This window comes from Magnolia sinica, chromosome 3, assembly GCF_029962835.1.
Source record: "Magnolia sinica isolate HGM2019 chromosome 3, MsV1, whole genome shotgun sequence".
NCBI lineage: Eukaryota > Viridiplantae > Streptophyta > Magnoliopsida > Magnoliales > Magnoliaceae > Magnolia > Magnolia sinica.
This window is the reverse complement of record NC_080575.1, coordinates 75365546-75386900: the sequence shown is the minus strand read 5'-3', so window position 1 is coordinate 75386900 and position 21355 is coordinate 75365546. Positions and strand designations below refer to the sequence as shown.

General features: G+C 38.0%; 1 protein-coding gene across 1 annotated transcript; it reads left to right on the top strand.

Annotated features, from left to right (window-relative positions):
* The first annotated feature begins 832 nt into the window (after positions 1–832).
* LOC131240027 (uncharacterized) lies at positions 833–4049 on the top strand. Its single transcript, XM_058238029.1, has 3 exons — positions 833–1779; positions 2374–2433; positions 3340–4049. Exons 1-3 carry the CDS (start codon positions 1492–1494, stop codon positions 3418–3420), a joined length of 429 nt encoding a protein of 142 aa, XP_058094012.1. The 5' UTR covers positions 833–1491; the 3' UTR covers positions 3421–4049.
* Positions 4050–21355: the final 17306 nt, after the last annotated feature.

Here is a 21355-nt window from a genome sequence, read left to right as displayed (position 1 = left end):
TTCTTCTTATAACTACAATCTCTTTACAAAATGTACATTCTATCTTACTGGTTGCTTGAAATGCTTTTCAGTCGTGGGTTCCACTTGAGTATCATGCTATCGACAGCTCTATTTCAAGCCGATATCGACTAAACATGGTTACAGAAGAAAGTCGTCATTTACAATTTGCCATGAGCTTGTGTGGTTTATTTTTGTGATTTATATGCCTTTTAGATGCATAATCTGTAACTTACTACAAGCTTTCAAGAATTGATTATATTATTTGGCTTCTCTCAGATCATCCCATTGATGCCTCATATTTGTTTTTGGCACTGAAGTTACATTGTACTCATTTTTCTCATTGATCCATCAGCAAGGTCAGAAAATAACTGCAAGTTCTAATAGTTGTAGTGATGCATGAAATTTTGTTCCTGAAGCTGATAGAGTCCCACCTACCATATCTGGAATTTAAACTGCCTATTGTGATGAATTTTTCTGGGATGTCCCCCTACCATATCTGGAACTTAAACTGCCTATTGTGATGTAAAGGAATGATGTGGATTGGGCTTCTTGTTTAAAGTCCATAGATGTTTGTAATTTAACTTCTCCCTTTGCTTTGTAGTTGTTCCCTTCTAAGTCCTTCGATGATGGTTTTTTAATAAAAGTTTTGTTACCTCCCATTAACGAAAAAAAAAAAAAAAAAACTCCAACATAGTGAACACCAAAAATCAAGCCAGCTTGCTCATCAAGGGAGTGACCTCTATTTTTATTTTATTTTTTTAAGAATCTAGATCAAAATTCTAACCTGCTTGATGGTTTGATTCAATGTATGATTTTTTTAATTTTATTTTATATATATAGATTAGTTACTTTGGTTGGTGAAACTGCTTGGCAATTTTATGGAGACTGTTGTTAGCTACTTTAAAAAATGTACAGGAAGTCAGCTCCATCCTGTTAAAGAAGCTGATTGCTGCAGGAATTGGGGATCGGCCTGTTGTGTTTGTTACTCATAGGTTTTCATTGGATTTCATTTCTTTTTCTGTTTTTTTTATGTCAACATATTTTATGCATTTCATGATCTATGACCTTTCTCATAGCATGATGTCAAGCATTGTTAGTCTCTTTGGGTGGCTACTATATTGAATTTTTTCTTTTGTATTTGATTAAATAGAATTTTCTTAGATATGCCTTCTCAGATACATTTTCGAGGAATATGGGTGTCCAATCTATCATATATCTTATCAAACTCAGATGTACTCTCTTATTCTTATATTGCCTTTTGGGTTGATGTGAGTGCTTTCGTATTAGAGGCTCTGCTAGTCCCACGTGCACCTTTGCATCTTGGCAAGCGTGTGGGACATTGGAGCACCGTGTTAGCCTGTTAGGTGGCCCCCACTTGAAGATGACCATATGCAAAATGTGGTTGGTTGACTTATTAGGCCGACCACCTCGTGTATGGACAATTTAACAAACTTGCCATAAGTCCAAATATGCACGTGGGCCACCTGATCAATGGACTGGACTAATACTTTCTTATGGCCATCTGACATGCGGGCCACCATATGCACTGCTCAAATGTTCCACATACTGATCAGGTTGGCAGGTGTACTACTTGTAAAGGCATGTGTTTGTGTCTTGCACATTACTTTCTTATTGTTTTTAGCACAGATCTACTATTGTGGGCCTCTCTCTCATTTGATGATTGCAATCTATACCATGTGCAATTCAAATGGTAGTGCGCTATTACAGAATGTGTTGCATGAGGTTCCTAGAACTACGGTGACCTTTTGTCCAAGGCAGGTAATGTCTATCTATGCCCTCCAATTCTCGGATGAGGGGAGTGGCACATCATGAATTTTCTGTAGCATGGAGCAGTTTCCTGAGCTTATCACTGGGAGGGAGCTAGTTGATCTCCCCTTCCTGAGATTGCTTCAGAGTTCAGACAAAAGTTGGTCTGTGGAACACACCACATTTCCATTTCTAACTGTTTGTGGCTTCACCATTCATTAGACCATGTGTGTCAATCAGACACAAGTGCAAGATACAAGCTCTTCACCAATTGAGTACCACCTTGCAAATGTCCTATCCTAACATTCATGCCGCTCTATTCTTGTTGACCATAACATTTGAAATAGGGAAATTTAGCAACTTTTTTTTTTCTGCCCATCCATTTCTCTGTATCTTGAACTCATGTCAATTTGCCATATGTGGTGGCATGAAGGAGGTTGGGCTGTACACACATTTGGGATTAGAAAAACCCTGTTAGCAGAAGTACTAGTTATTAACCTGCATTGAGATATCTATTTTTTGTTGTCTCTCTTCATCACTAGAGTAATTCTACCCCTAAAAGAGTATTGAAATCCTTGTCATGCTATTTAGGTTCCCTTTTTGCAGGTGCAAGCTAGTCTTTCTGCACTTGAAGATGCAATGGAGGCAGGATATGAAGATTTCAAGGTAATCAACCCAATTTCTAAAAATCTACATTTTTTTAATCGTAAGATTGATGTCAGCAGAATGTTTTCCTTCAAACAAGAGGTTGGCTAATCCCATATGCTTGTAAAAGGCAGCCCAACATGCATTGCATCTGCCAATGAGGTGCACAGGTGCTAATAGTAATCTTAATAACATTTAGGGCCCATTTGGATACCACTAAATAAGTTACTTTTTCTACTCACAATAGTAGATAAGTAACTTATTTCAGATAAGTAAGTTTGGTTTAAGATTACTTAATCACTTCAGCTTAAAAAGTAGAAACCAAGATAAGATACTTGAGGCATAAGTAGCTTATCTTAAGTAACTTAAGATCCAAACTCTGTTTTCATTATCTCAGTATCCAATATAAGTTTCTCTTTGTATCCTTTTATGCCTCTTCATTGTTTACATTCAACGTCACCAATGGTTACAAATGCCTTGGCCTACCAATGGGCTAAGGATGTATGTACATCTCCTCATGTGAGGCTCAAGAGCCCAAAAATTAGGCAGATCTAAGACTGAGGTGGACCACACTATAGGAAACAGTAGTAATGGGAATGCACACTGTTTAAACCTTATAGGGCCCATCGTGATGTTCATATGCCATCCAAACCATCCATAAGGTCATTCCCCTTCATCAAAACAAATTGAAGGTATTGACAATAGACATTCCTGTTAACAGCATTATTGATTTTTATTTTTTATTTTTAATGAAAAGTGAATCTTTCTTTTTATTGAAATTTCAGTTATAGAAAATTTCTAGGAATCTCTGAGGAGAAATGTGGCAACTCTCCTGAGTTTGTATTCATAATGTGACTTCCCTATTTTTATTCTATTTGTCTATTTTTGCATTGATTCATTTTCTTTGTTGATGGAAAATACATCTAGTTTCTTGAAGTAGTTCGACTTGAAGGACATGCCATCACCCAAAAAGAAGTTGTTCTGTCAAGAGATATCCATCTCCTTTAGGTATTTGCTACTTCTTTTTCAACTGAATTGAACTATGGTTTGTGCTAGTTTTTCTTTTACCTTTTTTTTTAAAAAAAAAAAATGCTAGGAAGTGATACATCAGCTAGTCCCAAGCCCAGGTAAGGGAGGACTAATGGCAAGCGTGTAGCTGCTATGAACTGCATAAGTGGAGATGCTTCTCCAGATTGTCATTGTATACTGAAACTCCATATATCTTGGGTGACAAACACCCTTTCCGAAATGGACAGTCAAGTAAGTACTGTGTCACATGCACTGGAGAGTACCTCTGCAATATTCTGATTCATGGTAATGTCACTCTATGTGTGTGTGGGAAATGTTCCTATAAGGTGGAGCTTGACACCACGAGTCAGTGGTGAAAATAGGCCCGACTGGAACTTGTCAGCCCCTGAAATGGGTGAGTCATGACTTATTCATCGATGGAATGAGTTGGTCTGAGTCGGCCTGTCAAAGACCATGCTTGTCTTAGAGTAGAAAAATGCACTAACAAAGATTTGAGTTTTATGATATCTCACCAATTTATTGTTTTGACAGGCTTATAATCCTTTGCTGGATATTCACATTTCTTGAATTTTTTTTCTTTCTTTTCTTTTTGGTACTAAGAGAATAAAATTGTGTTTCCAGGTTTGCCAGCGACACATGTACGGATGGGACTGTAGGAGAAAATAGCCATTGGTGATAGTTTGAAAAATCAACTTCTCTTTTGATATTGGAAATTAATGTATGCATGGCTGTTCAAGAGGATATATCCACTACAACACAACGAGTGCACTATCATTATCTTTTAGCCACTTTCTATACAGCGCACCATACTGAATTTTGAAATGCAATTTGTGCTACTATGGTCTCTAATTTCAGTATGGTGTAGGAGGAAAGACGAGCTTGTTGATGGCTAGGTTTTCATGTTCATTTGGCTAGGTTTTGGAAGCCTTTGGAGTAGACCCCATCAAGGGGTTTACAGATTTTCAGGTATTGGATTGAGTTGCAGTCTACTTTGTAATTACCGTGACTGTATTCGTCATTTTTAAACTGAGAAATTTGGGTTCTTGATGGTTTAGCTAGAGCTTCATTCTGGATCTCATCTTTATTATGTTTATGCAGGTGGTGGAAAATGCAAAAATCTAGGCAGAAACGGTATGGATTTTTTAAAAAAATAAATCCAATCTTTTTTAAATGGCCAGAGAGAGTTCTATATTACAACAGTTCTTTTAACTGTATAGCTATTTTCATTTTTTTGCTGACATTGTTGTAGGAGGCTTCCATGATATGATTGGATATAAGTGAATATATGGAGCTACAAAGAAAGTAGTGGCAAGATTAAAGTGGAAGGTTAGTTTTCAATGGTATAAACTGAATTTCATGATGTTTGGTGCAACCAACTGCACCCTAAGCTACTCTTTTTTTCATTGGTACAAAAATTGTGAGTAATAGTCAATCTTAAACCAGACGTTAAAAAGTCATAAGCCTTCTGAGAGCATCTCAGGTCATGTTTATGTTTGTATGAATCCCGACTTCTGAGTTTTGGAACATCTGAAGTTTGAAATTCTCATTACAGAAAAGTGTAAAAAGAGATAGGTCTTAGTTTTAAAGAGTTAGATCTTGTTTGATTGGTCCAAACAACAAGAACAGTTTCCTAAGGGCCTGTTGGATGCAAACTCCAAAGGGGCATTTGAGGCCTAAACCCCTTTTTGATCCAAATAATAGTTGATGTTGTGCATTTAGATGTACTTTGCAGACCCTTGTCTCTTCTCCTGCACAACAAAAATATGATCTGGAACTGTTATTGTCCCAATCACATTCACCGTCTGTCTTTGTAAATATGGCTACAGTTTATGATCTACAAAAGGCACACTTGCACATCTCTTGCTCGGGTGTGATATTGTTTATAATTGCAGTGTTGAGGCCTGACTGTGCGTTGAAACATTTCTAATATATACGAAGGGATTTTTTTAGCTCCCTAAGATTTGAGTCGGCTTCATTTTTGGATTTACATGCATCACTTGTGAGCCCCACAAGGCTCCCACCGACTAAATGCGCTTTCTAAGAGCATTCATATTTTTCAGTTGTACAATAACAATCTGACAGGTCCAATCACATCCCATTTTTCAGTGTAAGTTTTAGATCGTGTTCACTTGCATTTCTACTAGCAGACATATTTTTCAGCGCCTCTATCAATTAACTCTCTTTTCCTTTTCTTTTCTTTTTTTCATTTTTTTCTTTTCCTTTTTTCAGAAGAATAAGACAAGGTGTTCTTGTCCAGAGTACGATCAACCTCCTATAAATACCCATCCATCGTAAGTCGTAATAGACCATAAGCAACAACAGCCATGGCCATACAAAAATCTCTCTTGCTTTTCTTCTTTTAATATTAGAATTTCTTTCTTCCAATGCCTTTACAACAGCAGCAGCTTCCACACTCGAAGAAGCAGAGGCTCTCTTGGAATGGAAAGCCAGCACCTTCTCACCACAAGCTCTCCATTCATGGTCACTTCCAGCTGCTAATGCTAGTGCCACCACAATCTCTCCATGCAAATGGTATGGGATCTCCTGCAACGGCCTTGGAAGGGTAATAGAGACAGGCCTACCGAGTGCAGGCTTGCAAGGTAAGCTTGATAACTTGAGCTTCTCCTCATTTCCAAATCTCTTCCATCTCAATCTCAGTGACAACCCACTCACTAGAACCATCCCAGCTGATATTGGCACTCTTTCCAGACTCGTCTCCCTCATTATCTCCATGAATAATCTCTTTGGAGTTCAACCTCTTCCAATGGCTAACCTTTCTCACCTTTCAGAGCTCGACATCTCGTCTAATGAAATAACTGGGCCTATTCCTCCGTCTTTAGGTAACTTAACCAGGCTGACAATCCTCTTAGCTCTATAACAATCAAATTTTTCTGGTTCAATTCCTGTTCAATTAGGAAATCTCAAGAATTTGGTTCAGTTGTCATTGTTAAATAACAGTCTGACAGGTCCAATCCCTTCTACCATAGGTAATTTGAGAAACCTTACACTTTTGTACCTCTACAGAAATCAAATTTCTAGTTCAATTCCTGCACAATTAGGAAATCTCGAGAATTTGATTTTGTACTTGGTACTATTGCATTGAAGGAAGTTCTAAGAAATCTGTGTATCCATCAATTTTGTGAATAGGATTCTTATTAAAAAATCATGTGCATTATCTTTTGAATGACTATCAGGTGTAAGATTCAAAAAAATAAAATAAAATCTAACAATTTTTTTTTTAATTCATAGATATTTTAGCGACGGACCAAATTCGTCGCTAATTTCTGAAAAAGTTGAAAATAAACGACGGATTTGGGTCCGTCGCTAATAATTTTAACGACGAATAATAAGTGGGTTTTTTCGAATTTTAGTGACAGATTTTTTATTTTTGCGACAGACCTTATCCATCATAGATTCAACGACGGACCTTATCCGTCGTAGATTAAACGACGGATTTTATCTATCGAAAAAGAAAAAACGACCCAGTAAACAGCGACGAACGAAATCCGTCGTTTATTTGGTTTTACGACGGATTTGGTCCGTCACAAATCCGCAATTTTGGCTTGGAGTTGCTTAAACCCAAGCGAATCTTTACTTGACTAACCCATACCTAATAATTAATTTAATTATTTTGTAAATATTATTACATAGTTGTGTGAGGATAAATAATAAACAAAATGAAGAAACTTCAAACAACCAGCACTTGCAAAAGCTAGTTTGATATGGTAGATAATCACAGAGAGCTTAATCTCATTCTTTTTCTTATATATTTCGATATTTATTCTTTAAATATTTAGACTTGTGATTCTTTGTTAACTGATATTGTTAATTAGTATTTAGGCCACCTAGTGGTTTAACAATGCATCCCCCCATTTAGGAATTTTTTATGGTTTCATGATCTGGGTTTTTGACCATTTGGCCTGAAACATTAGATTGCTTGATGGGTTTTGATTTTTAAGCTTTTTCTCCCATTTAGGTCCTTGATAAGATCATGGGTTTCTTGAATTGCAGATTCTAATCATTTGGTGATTAGAATGGAATTGCAGATTCTTGAATTATAGATCAAGTTACTACCATCCTATTTTTTTTCTCTTTTTTTTTTTTTGTTGTTGTTGTTGTTGTTGTTGTTGTTGTTGTTGTTAGAATGATAGTTTAAGATGAGTGTGTACAAAACTCGCTTGAGTTCTCCTTGAAAACTGCTTTGTGGTCTAATGCTGAGAAAGGTCCTTAAAATGGTAATTTGAACTTAATTACTTCAGTATGTTACAGAACTTCTGATAAATGAGAGCTGAAATAATGATTCCTGTCACTCCCATTTCAATTCTATCAAGAGAACATCCATCAGCATTTTTGGTCTAATTCACATTTTTCCACTGAGAAAAATGATTATGACGAGTTGATTTGTGTTGAACTTTCTTTTAATTAGAAAAATTGGCTAGAGTCCCAAAGCATGACATATATTTTGATTATATCATTCTTCTTTGTAATATACTTCATCATATTTTTATCATCTCCTTTGATATTATACCCCCACTATTTCCTGTGGTGTGGTCTAATTGAGCTTTGAATCTGCCTCATTTTTTTACTCATGGGCTGGATCAGAGACATGGGCTGTGGATATTCTTGGATGGGGTTTTTTTGATTTAGTTGCGTTTCTGTTGTACATGGTATTTTCTAAGATTCCAGTCAAGAATTATTATCTTGTCTAGATGCACACCAATTCATATAGCACTACAATGCATCATCAAATTATGGTCTAGTGATGTAGACTGTTGTTTTAATAGGTACAACATGCATGAGGAATGCCCCAAAGTTCCCTCTAGATCAAAAGATTCTAACCATTTGATCACTGGAAAACAATAGATGGTCAAGAAAACCAAGAGCCCATTGCCAAGTTGACTTCATGTGAAGCATGATTCTCCTCATGATCCATGAATAGGTTTTAATAAATAAGAAGCGGCCTTGCTTTAAGTTTTGTTGAAGAGTATTCTTATGAAAATGTTGCTTTGTTCAGTAATTGTGTTTTATGAGTAGCTGGACTATGTTATGGTTCTCTTCACTCTACCATTGAATTTGAGTTGCATAAAATTATTGGATTTTGTAGTTTTTGTCAATGAAACTTGAAGCCGTCAATTCAAGAATTAACGGAAGCATGAAAGGGTTTCCAGCCAAAGATGTGAGTTAAAAGTTTCTGAAGTGAACTAAGTTACCTTGTTTCATTTTCCAAGAAAAAAAAAGAAGCACCATCCTAAAAAACTTTGAAGCAAGTTTATGTTTAATACGTTTCTTTTTTATTTTGATTGAAAGATCAGTTTCTAGTAGTAGATGGATGGGATATATTCTAAGAATCAAAGACAATAGTTCTTATCCATGCATCAATTGGCATACAATGGAAGGTTAAAGATACTTGAGTAAAAAAAAAAAACCATGGTCCCCATTTAATTAGTGAAATTCACAACGTAGGAAAAATTTTGTGTCTAGACCCGAGTACTACCTCAAATTCTAGCACTAAACTCAATTGCTTGTGAAAAGATTTGATCTGTAAGACTCACTTGTTTGATGTTACCTGAAATCTAGATACAACGCTAAATCCAGTTGCTCTCGGGAGAACTTGGAAACTTTCGGACCTGACCGCGCGTCGAAAGTCCGATAGTGATGATCTTAGACAATTATGAGCATCTTGTTGAGTCGATTTGCTTGAGTCCAGAGTGAAGAGTGTGATCAATGGATTCTGACCCAAATTTACTCTCGGATCGGGAAGATGGCCGGGCATGTCATGAAGTCGGTGAACGATCAAGTTTCTTGAATTGAGATTTCATGAGCGTCTGTAAATAAACTCTGACCTAGATCCATGGTCGGTGAGCTTAAGTCCACTGCAAGTGGAAAAGGGACCACCGGAAGTGCTTCTATTTGGTTATAACATAAGTATACCTTGGCCCCGGGGCTATTTTCATCAATTTTAGGCCTATATAAAGCTCAAATTCCATACGAATTTTCTTAGCTAAGAGAGAGAGGAAAAGAGAGAGAAAGTGAGAGAGAAGAAGGAGAAGGAGAACTCTTCACCCTTAAACCATCACTTCGAATCGTTATTGCGATTCTAAGTTCATTCTTGGTGACTTTGTTTTGGCTTAATAGCATTGGTCTTAGGTTATCTTGATGAAATAATAAATCACATTCAATCACTACAACAAGGTCAAGGTTTGAGTGTAAGAGTAATTGCATAGGTAGAAAGTATCGTATACGTATGAAATACGAACTTGTGTTTGTCACGACTCCTTGGTCAAAGGAATTGTCCAAATGTGTGTTATCACCAACATACGTCCATTAGAAATTTGAGTTGCATAAAATTTATTGGATTTTGTTTAAGTTCGTGCACTTTTGTGTCAATTGAACATCTTGTATTAGAATTGTTGATCCATTCTGGTATGCTTTTATACGAAATACTCAATTCTTGAGTTCGTGGCGAGAAGAATTAACGTCGTATTAGGGTTGTCGGCGGTGGTTTGGCCACACAGCACCATGTATGAACGCTATTGCTTAAATCGAGGGTACCAAACTTACCAATGTAATCCAGTTAAGACTCTGCATGGTGGTATGGGACAACGTGGTCGAGCTATCGGCCTATGCTGTTGGGGTGACAAGCCTCCCGTAGTACCAGTGAGCACACCGGACTCGTGAGCTTGTTTAATTTGTCGCAAAAAAGAAGCATAACTTGACTGCATGAGGCGGCGAGCCTTAGGGTAGTAGCTAAGGTATCATAGGACCTAGAACCATGTGATCGTATGAGATTGTCTAGGATGACGACCCTAGAATGGATCTGAGGAAGGTACCTTAGCTTCCCAATTTTGAACTTGGTAATAATGTTCATGCACCGCATGCATGTGCTTTAGCGTCGTCTGCGGGAGTTATCATGCGTCGATCTTTGGAGTGCAAGCGAGAGCATGGCATTAACAAGATATTAGGACTGATTGTAGCCTTATCATTCATAGACTCTTCGTATAGTTCCACCGAGTCGGGACTTCAACACCAACCAGATCCATGCATGACGAATTGGCATACAATCGGGAAGGTTAAAGATACTTGTAATTATTGAGCATACAAAAAAAAACCATGGTCCCCATTTAATTAGTGAAATTCACAACGTAGGACGGTTAAGTATACAATGGAAGGTTAAATTTCCCATTTAAAGCTCACCAAAAAGAGCCTCAGCGAGCTCAACCTATGGCAGGCGAAGAAGATTCCACCACCAGCCCCTACTATAAAGGCCTCACCAATTCCCAGCTCTACATCAACCACATTCACAAGGGCCCCCTTAACCCTTGCTGCAAGAGCCATGCGACTCAAGTGACCGCCGCCAACTCCATTCCACATTGCCAGGAGAATTACCTGCACCCTGCTTATTAAAATCTTCCTCTGGAATTTCTGGTGCAAGTTGGTCTGTCTCAACTCTGTCTATGTTTGGATGGTATCTTGAGAAAGTGGCGATAGCACTATAACCTCTAATCTCGAACTCCTTGGCGGTCTAAATTGGTGAGCTTTCTTTTCCATCATCATTTACATTTTTATTCTTAATCGATGTGTAGAAGTTAATATAATCATTTACTCTATTTTACAATCTTTAAAATCTTTATATGTAAATTTGTGCCCATATGCATTGTTGGAGAAACTAAAAAACCTCCTCATTCTCAGATTGAATTATGGAATATGCATACATTATTCAAAGAAAGGGCGACATTATAAGCACTCACACTCTCTCCTTGTTAGCTAAATTAGTGAGTCTTCTTTCCTTCATACTATATGATTCATTGATTGGATTGTTCATCATGTGGGGCTTGATTTGATTTTTCTATTATCTCAAATATCATTTGGATCATATGGTTATAACAATTGGACTAATGGTTAGAAAATGGACCTTTTGTCAAGGGTGGGGAAACATTTTCAAGATTCCCAACTTCCTGAATTAGGGAATTTTAGATTATTTTTTTTATTGCTAATTGCATGATTTATGTCTTTTGACTAATTGGCAATTAGTGAATTTATCAAGTAACGCCAACCCAGACACATTAATTGCCAAATTCAAGGATTTGACAATTAAAAATTTGCCAAATTCATGAATTTGGTGTGCATCTAAACAGGCCCATAAAATGTCCAGCACGTTATAATTAGGCTTTTTGGTTGCTAGCTTCTAAGCACATGTCATGGAAGCAGTGTTCATATGCACATTTTCCTGAAGCATCTTACATGCAGCCTATAAAACTCTTTAATTCTGCACTTCTTCTATTTTCCAGTGAATTCTGTAAAGTTCAACGAGTATGGATCTGTGGTAGTATCAGCAGGTTCAGTGCATGCATGGGACTGCAGATCTCACAGCACAGAGCCAATACAGGTTCCTCCTCCCCCTCACTGTTTCTTCAACAGTTGAAATTTGAGTATGTAGCAGTCCTAGCTAAGCTCATTTTAATGTCCTCGCTATGTTTAACAAATTCATCGTTGATGTGTGGTAGATAATTGATACATTTTCCAACAGCGTGATGTCTGTTTGTTTGACAAAAAGTGAAATTCGTGCTGGAAGCGTTGATGGAACTGCTCGTACGTTTGACATTCGTATTGGTAGGTATGTAGCATCATAGTAGGGAGGCCTGAGGAGTCCTGTTTTTCCAAGACTTGAATCATTTCATTTGGGGTGTCATTATTTGCCTTTTTCCTAGTATAGTACTCCAAAACTTTCAAATTAGTTTCTAATGCATTTCTGCTAATACCTTCTTGTTGCCATAAACTAGAGAGCTTGTTGATGACTTGAGATAGCCTGTCAACTACATTTCAATATCAAACGACGGAAACTACATGCTAGCAAGTTGCTTAGATTCTACGCTATACCTTTTGGATAGGTAATATCCTTTTTATTTTTTTCAAATTAAACCTTATTGCAAGTTCTTCTGGTGTCTACGCATTAATGGATGGCTATGGCAGGTCTAAGGGGGGAATTATTGCAAAAATATAAGGGCCATACTTGCCAGGTTTGTTTCTATTTGCTACTGTTTTAGTTGTCTGTGATACTGTGCCCTAGCTGCTGTTCTAATTGATGAGTTTTTATGTGACTCTCAGGTGTAAAAGATATTTATAGAATGTCATATTTTTCTATTGCAAAAAACCCAATGCATTTAAGTCATACTCTCTGAATCATGATTATGGTCCGTTGGAACAGGTGGTGACTGATAGCGGGAAGGCTTCCAGGGAGGATGGAACACGCATATTAGGAGGAAGTTGTTTAGCTGTGGAGTTGATCCCTCCACCCACCGACCGATCCTTGAGCCAAGAACAGTGGCACCGGTGCCCGTACCTCAACTTGGAGTAGTGCATCTGCCCACCTTTGTACGGGTAGCTAGCTGAGCCATTAAAGAAAGGGAGGAGCCTTTGCTTTGGATGTAGCTTGGGTTTGCAAAAGAACAAAGATTGTAGTTGTAGTGTGTTCCTAGGACTCAAGACAAGAATTGTTGGATTATAGAAGCCTGGAAATGAAATGATGTTGGATTGAAATTAGAAATGGAAATTGAAATTGAAATGTGTACTAGAAAAGAGAGACGAAGGAAAAGATTATTGTGTGTGAATCATTCTATTGTCTCTTTCTTCTATTTGTGTAATTATCTGGCATATAATACAAGTAGATTACATACCCCACTCTATCTCATACAAGTAATCATATAATACAAGTAATCATTCAAAGGGTTTAAAATTGTTCATAAAATTCCATCCTAAAATCTGACCGTTGGCAACATTAAGAAGGGTTTAAAAGCGTTTCTAAAATTTCGTTCCTAAAATCTGATCGTTGGTACTAGAACGGTTTAAAACCGTTCCTAAAATTCCGTCTCTAAAATTTGAAACGGTACTGAAAACAGTTCTGAACCGTTCCTATTTTTCTGTGATGCCTCATTTAGGAACGGTTTAAAACCATTTCTTGGTGTAGTGCTAATATTTATGATTTCCCTTCATCTAGGTCTGTGTGATCTTTATTAACATGTTAGATGGCAAATAAAACATCATAGTGGGCCTTAGGAAGCTTTCAGTAGTGGGCATTCAATCCCTACTAATTTTCTATGGCATCATCAATTTGAGCTTTCGATCTGTGTAACTTTTTGGCTCATGCCCTAAATTAAGCTCGAAAAATGGATGGACGATATGGAAAACACACATACATCGCATGGGCTACTAATGATACACAAAACCATCAAAATATCAACTGCATCATGAAAATTATATTAATAAAATGATCCAAACAATCCTACCATTATCCATGTAAATCAACAATTAAAAAATGCTTCACTTGTTTGTGATCCTATGCTTGGGCCCACTTGAGTTCGAAATTTCATTCTTTTCCGTCAAAGTATATACTTCAATTAATGGTCTTATTATAATGATTCTGTCAAATATCATGTATATACACTAAAGAAGGATATTAAAGTTGATTTAGCAATTATATTCAATTTGTTACAAATATATTACAAAATGTCATTATATTTTTATTTTTAGATTCTAATGCACTCTAATTATAATATGCAAAACACAATTAAAGATTCCAAATCACTTTGCCTTTCAATATATTTCAAATACAAGCTCTTAAGCGGGCACTTACATTGGTTGGTCTAATAACGTTGATTTGGACCACTGGCAAGGCTAGTAGGTCCAAGCCCACGCCAAAGCTAGGTCAAACTCATCGGTCCGGGTAGTCACGTGGCTCCTTATTTTCATGTTGATTTCTTATTTTCCGACTAGCCAGTGCATTGCGGAAGTTAAGCCTGCAACGTGTTCTCTGTGTTGTATTATAGTATTGATTCTTCTATGAAAAAAAAAAAGGGGGAAAGAAAGAAAAACGATGTGCCCTCTTGCCCTAACGGGTGCACATCTCATGCCATTAGAGGTATGGTCGGTAAACCAGATCACAACCATTCATTTAGTAGGTAAAATATTGAATTGTCTAAATACAGAAACTTGCACTGTTTGGGGTATCCTACACCTTTAATCAATGGCGTAAAAGTGGACAAATCAGCAACGCATCACAGCTAGTAAGAAAGGTTTACTTTATTACCTCATTAGGATAGTCCAATGCTTATACCCTTTTGGTCGATCGATGGCCAACCAACAACAGAGGTCACAGGATGCATGGTTAGGATCATCATACACGTTCCAAACGTACGGTAGATGATATGCTACCATGGGAATTCCTTGCCTACAGAGGAACAAGATCTCTTCCCCGGATTATAATAGGGAAATTTATCGTACTCGCCTCGATGTATCAAATTCCCTAAAGAGAATCACTCTTTCCAATATTCCGAGGGTGGCCTTCTGACAAGCTTCCGAAACTTACTTAGACCAAAATACCTTTGTCCTTGTTTTAGTAGTCATACGGTTTTTGAGGGAATAAGAAATTATGTCGTAATTAATACCAAGAAAGTGATGTGTACGAAACCCTTTTTTGCGCGTAGGCAAACACCCAACTCTTGGGGCCTACATTGATGAATGTGTATAATCCATGTCACCCATCCATTTTGGCGGGTCATTTTAGGGCTAGGGCCCAAATATCAGCCTGATCCAAAGCTCGTGTGGGCCACGTAATAGAAAATAATGGTGACAATGGAACCAACTATTGAAAATTTTTAGGCTCACTGTGATATTTGTTAGAAGTAGACATTGCCTAAGTCAAGACTGTTTGGGCCCACAGCAAGTTGGTCAACAAGGTGGATAGAACGGATCACCCCATTGTGGGCCTTAGGCTATTGTACCAATGGTTATCCTTTCATTTGGTAGTAAAGGAAGTGAACATGTAACAATCGCGACTCATATAACATGACAACCACGATCCATATAATATGACAACTACGATTCACGACAACCACGACCCATATAACATGACAACCACGACCCGTATAACATGACAACTACGATCCATGACAACCATGACCCATATAACATGACAACCATGACCCATATAACCTGACAACTATGACCCACGACAACCACGACCCATGTAACATGACAACCACGACCCTTGCCATCTTACACCACGATCCATACCCTTACCATATTACAACCACAATCCATATAACATGACAACCATAACTCATAGTGAGCCTGGAAAGTTTCAACGGTGGGTGCCATTGTCACCAATATTTTCTATTATGTGGCTCACACGAGCTCTAGATTAGGCTGATATTTATGCCTTAGCCCTAAAATGACATGCTAAAAAGGATGGGCGGCATGGATTATATGCATACATCAATGTGGGCTCCACGAGTTGGTCCTTGCGAAGGCCCATGACAACCACGAACCATATAACATGACAACCACGACCCATATAAAATCAAGACTATGACTTGCATAGCATGACAACCACGACCCTTACCTCATGACAACCATGACCCATACCCATATAAGGATCGTGGTTGTAATGTTGTAAGAGACGTGGTTGTCATGTTATATGGATAATAGTTGTCATGTGTCATAGTTGTAATGTAGTAAGGGTTGTCGTTGTTGTGTTATATGGGTCGTGGTTGTAATGTGGTAAGGGTTGTCGTTGTCGTGTTATATGGGTCGTAGTTATCATGGGTCGTGGTTATCATGTTATATGGGTCATGGTTGTCATATTATATGGGTAGTCGTTGTCATAGATCGTGGTTTTCATGTTATATGGGTCGTGATTATCATGTTATATGGGTCGCGGTTGTTACATATTCACTTCCTTTATTAGCAAATGAATTGATAACCATTGGTACAATAGCCTAAGACCCACGATGGGGTGATCCGTTCCATCCACCTTGTTGATCAGCTATCTGTGGGCTCAAAAAGTCCTGACTTGGCCAATGTCCACTTCTAACAAATATCCCAGTGAGCCTGGAAAGTTTCAAGAGTAGGTGCCATTGTCACCGTTATTTTCTATTATGTGGCCCACACGAGCTCTGGATCAGGCTAATATTTATGCCCTAGCCCTAAAATGACATGCCAAAAAGGATATGTGGCATGGATTATAGACATAAATCAATGTGGGCCCCACGAGTTGGTCTTTACTAAGGCCCATGACAGCGACGAACCATATAACATGACAACCACAACCCATATAAAATGAATACTATGACCTACATAACATGACAACCATGATCCATATAAAATGAAGACTACGACCTGCATAGCATAACAACCACGACCCATATATCATGGCAACCACGACCCATATATCATGGCAACCACGACCCATACCCATATATGAATCGTGGTTATAATGTGGTAAGGGTTGTGGTTGTCATGTTATGGGTCATAGTTGTCATGTTATATGGGTTGTGGTTATAATGTGGCAAGTGTCATGGTTGTCATGTTATATGGGTTGTAATTGGCATGGGTCATGGTTGTCATGTTATATGGGTCATAGCTATCATGTTATATGGGTCGTGGTTATCATATTATCACGCCAAAAAGAATGGGTAGCATGGATTTTACACATACATCAATGTAAGCCTCACGAGTTTGGTCCTTGCTCACGTGCAAAAAAGGGTTTCGTACACATTACTTTCTTGGCATTAAATATAACGTAAGTTTTTATTCCCCAAAAGACCATACAACTACTAAAACAAGAACAAGGGTATTTTGGGTGAAGTAATTTTTGAAAGCTTGTAAGAAGGCCATCTTCAGAATATTTGAACGGTTGATTCTCTTCAGGGCATTTGACCATACATCAAGGCTAGTATGGTCAATTTCCCATTGTAATACACCGTCGACGTAATTGAAATTATCGAGTCAATAGGAGTGTTAGCCGTTGTTTCATGTAGAAAAGGCAATTGAATATGAGAAATTATCACATGCAGCGGCTGTCTGGAACTTTCACGTACTTCTAATTCTGTCCACCCAACCTTTCATGGGTAGAATATCCTATCCATGAAAATGTGGTCCACAACGTGATGACCACCTTGTATGAAAATCAGTCGGACCCACTTGGAGAGAAGGACACAATGACCAAATCAACGGACAGCTTTTAGTATGACTCAATGCACTTGCGTTTCCACCCAGTGAATGAAACTGTCTCATTTCCATACACAGTGATCATCATGGTGTGGCCCATTTTTTCACAGACCAGATGTTCTACACATGTGAAACTTTGGCTCGGTAGAAATAATTGTATGCGAAAGTTCATATATAGCTGCTGCTTGTGATCATTGCCGACTAAATTCATGTCAGCAATTTTCAGTGCTAAGGTAGATGATTTGATGAAGTGGGCCCAAGATGAAAAAGAAATCCATTCAATAACTAAGATTTGGCATAAACTAGGATAGTGTGTGTTGTACACTACTTCTAACCGTACTGGGAGATCCAAATGGGAAAGGACACATGTTATGGCATACAAAATATATAACATGGGGCACGGCTGATGCAAAATGTGGTCGAGTGTAAAGTGGGATGTGGCTGAGATGGATGTAGAAATTAATCGAGTGGAAAAGAACCATTATAGGTAAACAAAGAGACAGAAAGCTCTGCAGATCAATGTGGTGACAATTCAGTTGTCATAACCTATGAAATAAAGAAGAGAAAACACTTAGAAGTTGCATTAGAGATATATAAATAGCGGAGGAAATCTACAAAGCAAGTCATCCTATCTCAATCAAACAAGCTAATCAAATTATTTTTCAATTATCTTACAATTTATCTTTCCTTATTATAGGTTAGTTCTTTCGTAGAAATAGTCATAATCGGTTACATATAATCTAAGTCTACACTCATACACTATACTTTTATTTCAATATAAGCAATTCTTCATTATTGAAAAAAAAAAAAATCCAAACTGAAAAAGGTGCTGAACAATTTTTAGCTTACCCGGTGGAACTCAAAGTACTTGGTTGTCGTAAAAAGTCAATTCATTAAGGTATTATTGTGTTGCAAAGACTAAGTTGAAGAAGTGGTCGCAGTACTTCTACCACTCATGAGCCTCCATTAGTTGAGGAGTTGCACGCACAACTAGCACTTGATTTATTATCGAACCTAGTGCCTAGTTTTTCTAACCCAGGCAAGGCATCATCTTCTCAGCTTGATCCTTTCGAGATAACGATAGCTGGGATATGTGGTGTGCAAATGAGAAATCAACACATTGCAGAGTAGTTAGCAGTTTAGGCCGAGCAGTTACGAATTCAGGATGAAGCTTTCAACAAATAGATGGATACTCGGGCTAAAAGTTTGAATAGGTTGTTTTCTAAAAGAGCACCTACTGTACCTCTACAAAACGTGCCTCAACCAACTATTACTATTAGTTTTATCGAAAATTTGTCGCAACACCATAATTACCTCTTTCACAATGGAATATTCATCCAGCTCCAATTTAGTAGATACGGGATTCTCCGACGCATATTGAGTTTTAGGTGACATGAACGAGAGGTCAGGAACATTATTCCAAAATAAAGAAACCAGGGTATACTTGGGATCAATTCTCTAGAAATCCACTATATCATAGAAGACAAAAACAGGTAAGTCTGGAACTGCCACTAGTTGTTGAACTACACCATTTGGATCGTGATCAAAGCATGCAACTGGTCCAAAAGGTAGTAGGCTAAGTTCTCGGCTGTATTACTACCCTGGTCTACCATAAGCTTTATCCAGAATGGATTGACTGACACTCTCCATTGTTGTGGCCGACTTTGATGTTTTTCGATCAAAGATGACCAAATTCGACTAATTAAGAAGGACAAATTTGATGTTTTTTCGAACAAGATGGTCGAATTTATGTTGTTAGATCAAGATGACTGAGTTCAACGAAAATGGTTGAATTCAATGTTTTTCGATCGAGATGGCCTAGTTCGACCAATATGGCTGAATTTGATATTCTTTGCCTGAATCAATGTTGCTCTCACCTTTTTAACCAATGGCTAGGAGACGTGGGGAGAATGTTGTACCTTATTTTTTTTTTACTGTTTTTGGGAGATCCAATTGGAAAAGTACACATGTCATGTTATAAGAAATATATAGCATGGGGCATGACCGAGAAGTCTAAGATGCGGAAAGCGGTCAAGCGGAAAGAGGGGTGTGGCCAAGAAGGAGGTGAAAAGCGATCAAGTGGCAAAGAACAGTTGGATGGATATGAAGAGATAGAAAGACCTGCACGTCCAATATGGCAACAATTCAACTGACATAACTAATGAAGTAAAGAAGAGAATGTTTGAAGAGAAGCCATAAGAGGGATTTATAAATAAAAGAGGAAATCACCAGGCAAGTTGTTTCATACCAATCAACAAACCAAGCAAATTATCTCTCAATTATTGTCAATTTTTCTTTGCTTATCATAATGGATAGCTCTTTTTAAAAGGTAATTATAATCGAATAGTTGTAGTTTCAGTGGCTTATGTTTGAACTTTTATTTCAGTGCAAGTAGTTCTTTGTTTTTTTATTTTTTATTTTTTTTAATCGATTGCAAATAGAAAATATGAGCAGTCCCAATCGAACGATCTTGATCGTTCATTTCACTTGCCATTGATTGGACAGCAAGGATCATCCCATTAGTCTGATTTTCTACAAGGGTGGGAAGAATGGGCGGTCGAGGTTGATGATCACAGTACCCAATTATCCAAAAATAACTAGCATTTGCAGTAACGTTTGCTGCAACTGGTTGCATGTGAGAATGAAATGGTGTAATCACATGCATTTATCCATAATCAAAGCTGACAATCGTGCAATGCCGTTCAAACAGCTGTTACAAGAGGGAACCACCAATTGAAACTGATCAGATCTTGGGACCCATCAACCTAGCAGCTGGAGCTCCCCACAACCGTCTGATCAAAGTAAGGATAGTTATCTAACAATTATCACTTAAAATGAAATTTTGGGTGGGTGGTTGAATTGATCATGCTTCTTCCTTTGTATGGTATACTTAGAGAATTTGTAAGCCGGCAGACATAAAAGGCAGCTCATATAAACGTTTCCGAACTGCCTTCAGGGGGGTCCCACCTTGTAGACGACTGGACCAAAATCTAAGTAACAGGCAGACAGTAAAAGCGGTAAACTTTTTTCATCTTCCCACTTGTGTCATAAACTATGGACCAACTGATGGGTGGGCCAGCCTACTGTCCGGCTGGAGCGCCTAGGTTAGGAGACCAACTACATGGACGGCTAGGATCTCATGCGCATCTCCCACAAGGACACATGGTGACCATGGACTTCTTGCCTAGTTATGTTTTAAGTCGAGTCAGGGTTTTCTCTGAGTCCTAAGTCATGACTGGATCGTGTATCTCCGAGTCTGAGGGAAATCTAGTTGAGTCTAGTCGATTTTTATTTTTATTTTTTAATTTTTTAATTTTAGTTTTCCAACCACGCACCTGATTATTCCTCCACCTCTATTATCGCATGTTTTTGCTCAATAAAGAAGGTACCTCTAAAGTCTCAAATTCGTCTGAAATCTTGCCACAAAAATAGCCTTTGTTTGGGATCTCCCATGTGGGTGTGTTTGGATGTTTGTAGGAAAGGTTGTATTATATAATTTGATTGGGTCATTGTGAGATTTTCCAATACGGTGGCTTGCACGATATTGCAATGGTGCACATGAAATATGGAAGAGGCATATGCATGTGTATGTGTAGAAAGGACAATTGCATGAGTTGAAAATGCTCAGAAGCTTCTAAAACTATATTAGTACAAAAAGAGTAATGTTTGGGTGGTCCACCCAAGTAGCATTTAAGTATCGAGTCGGAATAACTATGTTCTGTCTCTTTGTAAGGGTTATACCCGTGCCTCTAAGTCATTTTTATTGGTTTTGTCTAAAGCATTCTGGATCGGAGGGGTGTCGGTTGCCCTATATCTGGCATCCTGCAGTTGGGACAATGGATTCGAACCACCCATCTAGTGGGTCCGTGCCATTGATGGACACAGTTGAAAATCTTAAGAAATAGATGGT